We start from the raw sequence: 4,301 nt of genomic DNA, 5'->3' as shown, positions 1-4,301 counted from the left end.
AATACAAACTGTGATAAATATTACAGATAGAGTTATCTCCCTTTATTACAATATATATTACAGTAAAAAAAACGGAGTTCTCTCATTATTACAATGAAAACTGTAATCAATCCTATTATTACAATACAAACTGTGATTAATATTACAGATAGAGTTATCTCCCTTTATTACAATATATCTTACAGTAAAAAACGGATTTCTCTCTCATTATTACAATACAAACTGTGATAAATATTACAGATAGAGTTATCTCCCTTTATTACAATATATCTTACAGTAAAAAACGGATTTCTCTCTCATTATTACAATACAAACTGTGATAAATATTACAGATAGAGTTATCTCCCTTTATAACAATATATCTTACAGTAAAAAACGGATTTCTCTCTCATTATTACAATACAAACTGTGATAAATATTACAGATAGAGTTATCTCCCTTTATTACAATATATCTTACAGTAAAAAACGGATTTCTCTCTCATTATTACAATACAAACTGTGATAAATATTACAGATAGAGTTATCTCCCTTTATTACAATATATCTTACAGTAAAAAACGGATTTCTCTCTCATTATTACAATACAAACTGTGATAAATATTACAGATAGAGTTATCTCCCTTCATTACATATTCAATTACAGACAAAAACGGAGTTCTCTCTCATTATTACAATGAAAACTGTAGTCAATCCTATTATTACAATACAAACTGTAATTAATATTACAGATAGAGTTATCTCCCTTCATTACATAATCAATTACAGAAAAAAAACGGAGTTCTCTCTCATTATTACAATGAAAACTGTAATCAATCCTATCATTACAATACAAACTGTAATCAATATTACAGATAGAGTTATCTCCCTTCATTACATAATTAATTACAGTAAAAACTGTAGTTCTCTCAAATTATCATTACAATGAACATGCAATCAATCCTATTATTACAATACAAACTGTAATTAATATTACAGATAGAGTTATCTCCCTTCATTACATAATCAATTACAGAAAAAAAACGAAACGGAGTTCTCTCTCATTATTACAATGAAAACTGTAATCAATCCTATTATTACAATACAAACTGTAATTAATATTACAGATAGAGTTATCTCCCTTCATTACATAATCAATTACAGAAAAAAACGGAGTTCTCTCTCATTATTACAATGAAAACTGTAATCAATCCTATCATTACAATACAAACTGTAATCAATATTACAGATAGAGTTATCTCCCTTCATTACATAATTAATAACAGTAAAAACTGTAGTTCTCTCAAATTATCATTACAATGAACATGCAATCAATCCTATTATCACAATACAAACTTTAATCAATATATTAGATAGATTTATCTCCCTTTAATACATAATAAAGAACTGTAAATAGAGTCAAGTTCTCTTCTATTATCACAATACAAACTTTAATCAATATATTAGATAGATTTATCTCCCTTTATTACATAATAAAGAACAGTAAATAGAGTCAAGTTCTCTTCTATTATCACAATACAAACTGTAATCAATATATTAGATAGATTTATCTCCCTTTAATACATAATAAAGAACAGTATATAGACTCAAGTTCTCTTCTATTATTACAATACAAACTTTAATCAATAAATTAGATAGATTTATCCCCCTTTAATACATAATAAAGAACAGTAAATAGAGTCAAGTTCTCTTCTATTATCACAATACAAACTGTAATCAATATATTAGATAGATTTATCTCCCTTTATTACATAATAAAGAACAGTATATAGAGTCAAGTTCTCTTCTATTATTACAATACAAACTGTAATCAATACATTAGATAGATTTATCTCCCTTTAATACATAATAAAGAACAGTAAATAGAGTCAAGTTCTCTTCTATTATCACAATACAAACTGTAATCAATATATTAGATAGATTTATCTCCCTTTAATACATAATAAAGAACAGTAAATAGAGTCAAGTTCTCTTTTATTACAATACAAACTTTAATCAATATATTAGATAGATTTATCCCCCTTTAATACATAATAAAGAACAGTAAATAGAGTCAAGTTCTCTTCTATTATCACAATACAAACTGTAATCAATATATTAGATAGATTTATCTCCCTTTAATACATAATAAAGAACAGTAAATAGAGTCAAGTTCTCTTCTATTATCACAATACAAACTGTAATCAATATATTCGATAGATTTATCTCCCTTTAATACATAATAAAGAACAGTCAATAGAGTCAAGTTCTCTTCTATTATCACAAAACAAACTGTAATCAATATATTAGATAGATTTATCTCCCTTTAATACATAATAAAGAACAGTAAATAGAGTTAAGTTCTCTTCTATTATTACAATACAAACTGTAATAAATATATTAGATAGATTTATCTCCCTTTAATACATAATAAAGAACAGTAAATAGAGTCAAGTTCTCTTCTATTATCACAATACAAACTGTAATCAATATATTAGATAGATTTATCTCCCTTTAATACATAATAAAGAACAGTCAATAGAGTCAAGTTCTCTTCTATTATCACAAAACAAACTGTAATCAATATATTAGATAGATTTATCTCCCTTTAATACATAATAAAGAACAGTAAATAGAGACAAGTTCTCTTCTATTATCACAAAACAAACTGTAATCAATATATTAGATAGATTTATCTCCCTTTAATACATAATAAAGAACAGTCAATAGAGTCAAGTTCTCTTCTATTATTACAATACAAACTGTAATAAATATATTAGATAGATTTATCTCCCTTTAATACATAATAAAGAACAGTAAATAGAGTCAAGTTCTCTTCTATTATCACAATACAAACTGTAATCAATATATTAGATAGATTTATCTCCCTTTAATACATAATAAAGAACAGTAAATAGAGTCAAGTTCTCTTCTATTATTACAATACAAACTGTAATCAATATATTAGATAGATTTATCTCCCTTTAATACATAATAAAGAACAGTAAATAGAGTCAAGTTCTCTTCTATATCACCAAACAAACTGTAATCAATATATTAGATAGATTTATCACCCTTTAATACATATTAAAGAACAGTAAATAGAGTCAAGTTCTCTTCTATTATTACAATACAAACTGTAATAAATATATTAGATAGATTTATCTCCCTTTAATACATAATAAAGAACTGTAAATACAGTCAAGTTCTCTTCTATTATTACAATACAAACTGTAATCAATATATTAGATAGATTTATCTCCCTTTAATACATAATAAAGAACAGTCAATAGAGTCAAGTTCTCTTCTATTATCACAATACAAACTGTAATCAATATATTAGATAGATTTATCTCCCTTTAATACATAATAAAGAACTGTAAATACAGTCAAGTTCTCTTCTATTATTACAATGAAAACTGTAATCAATCACATTATTATAATACAAACAGTAATTGAAATATAAGATAGAGTTATACTTTGTAATCTAAGATTACTCAACGATTACACACCAATAAAACAAATAGTTATTTCTTGTCATTAAAAAGTAATACTCACAAATTACAAAGTGATTACTCACCGTTTACAGATTACTCGCCGATTATTTACCGATAAAAAAAAGTAATCACAAAGGGAATGCTCACCTATTACTCAACGATTAAAAAAGGGGAATTAATGATTTACAAAGTGATTACTCACCGATAATAAAAAGGGGGATTACTTACCGATAATAAAAAGGGGGATTACTTACCGATAATAAAAAGAGGGATTACTCACCGATAATAAAAAGAGGGATTACTTACCGATAATAAAAAGGGGGATTACTTACCGATAGTAAAAAGAGGGATTACTTACCGATAATAAAAAGGGGGATTACTCACCGATAATAAAAAGAGGGATTACTCACCGATAATAAAAAGGGGGATTACTCACCGATAATAAAAAGAGGGATTACTTACCGATAATAAAAAGGGGGATTACTCACCGATAATAAAAAGAGGGATTACTTACCGATAATAAAAAGGGGGATTACTCACCGATAATAAAAAGAGGGATTACTCACCGATAATAAAAAGGGGGGTTACTTACCGATAATAAAAAGGGGGATTACTTACCGATAATAAAAAGGGGGATTACTCACCGATAATAAAAAGAGGGATTACTCACCGATAATAAAAAGGGGGATTACTTACCGATAGTAAAAAGGGGGATTACTTACCGATAATAAAAAGAGGGATTACTTACCGATAATAAAAAGGGGGATTACTTACCGATAATAAAAAGAGGGGTTACTTACCGATAATAAAAAGAGGGATTACTTAC

General features: G+C 26.6%; 1 protein-coding gene across 1 annotated transcript in view; it reads right to left on the bottom strand.

Annotated features, from left to right (window-relative positions):
• Window positions 1–1,237, bottom strand: part of LOTGIDRAFT_145749 (hypothetical protein) — a gene marked incomplete at both ends in the record, with an annotated part of 2,523 nt that extends 1,286 nt beyond the window's left edge. Inside the window, 6 exons of the mRNA XM_009060317.1 lie at window positions 93–158; window positions 705–740; window positions 798–863; window positions 952–987; window positions 1,050–1,115; window positions 1,172–1,237. Coding sequence (XP_009058565.1) covers window positions 93–158; window positions 705–740; window positions 798–863; window positions 952–987; window positions 1,050–1,115; window positions 1,172–1,237 — 336 coding nt within the window. The remainder of the gene's footprint in view (window positions 1–92; window positions 159–704; window positions 741–797; window positions 864–951; window positions 988–1,049; window positions 1,116–1,171) is intronic.
• Window positions 1,238–4,301: the final 3,064 nt, after the last annotated feature.

The sequence above is a fragment of the Lottia gigantea genome, assembly GCF_000327385.1.
Source record: "Lottia gigantea unplaced genomic scaffold LOTGIsca_412, whole genome shotgun sequence".
NCBI lineage: Eukaryota > Metazoa > Mollusca > Gastropoda > Lottiidae > Lottia > Lottia gigantea.
Note: the sequence above shows the minus strand (reverse complement) of the source record. Positions and strands in the feature narration are given on the sequence as shown.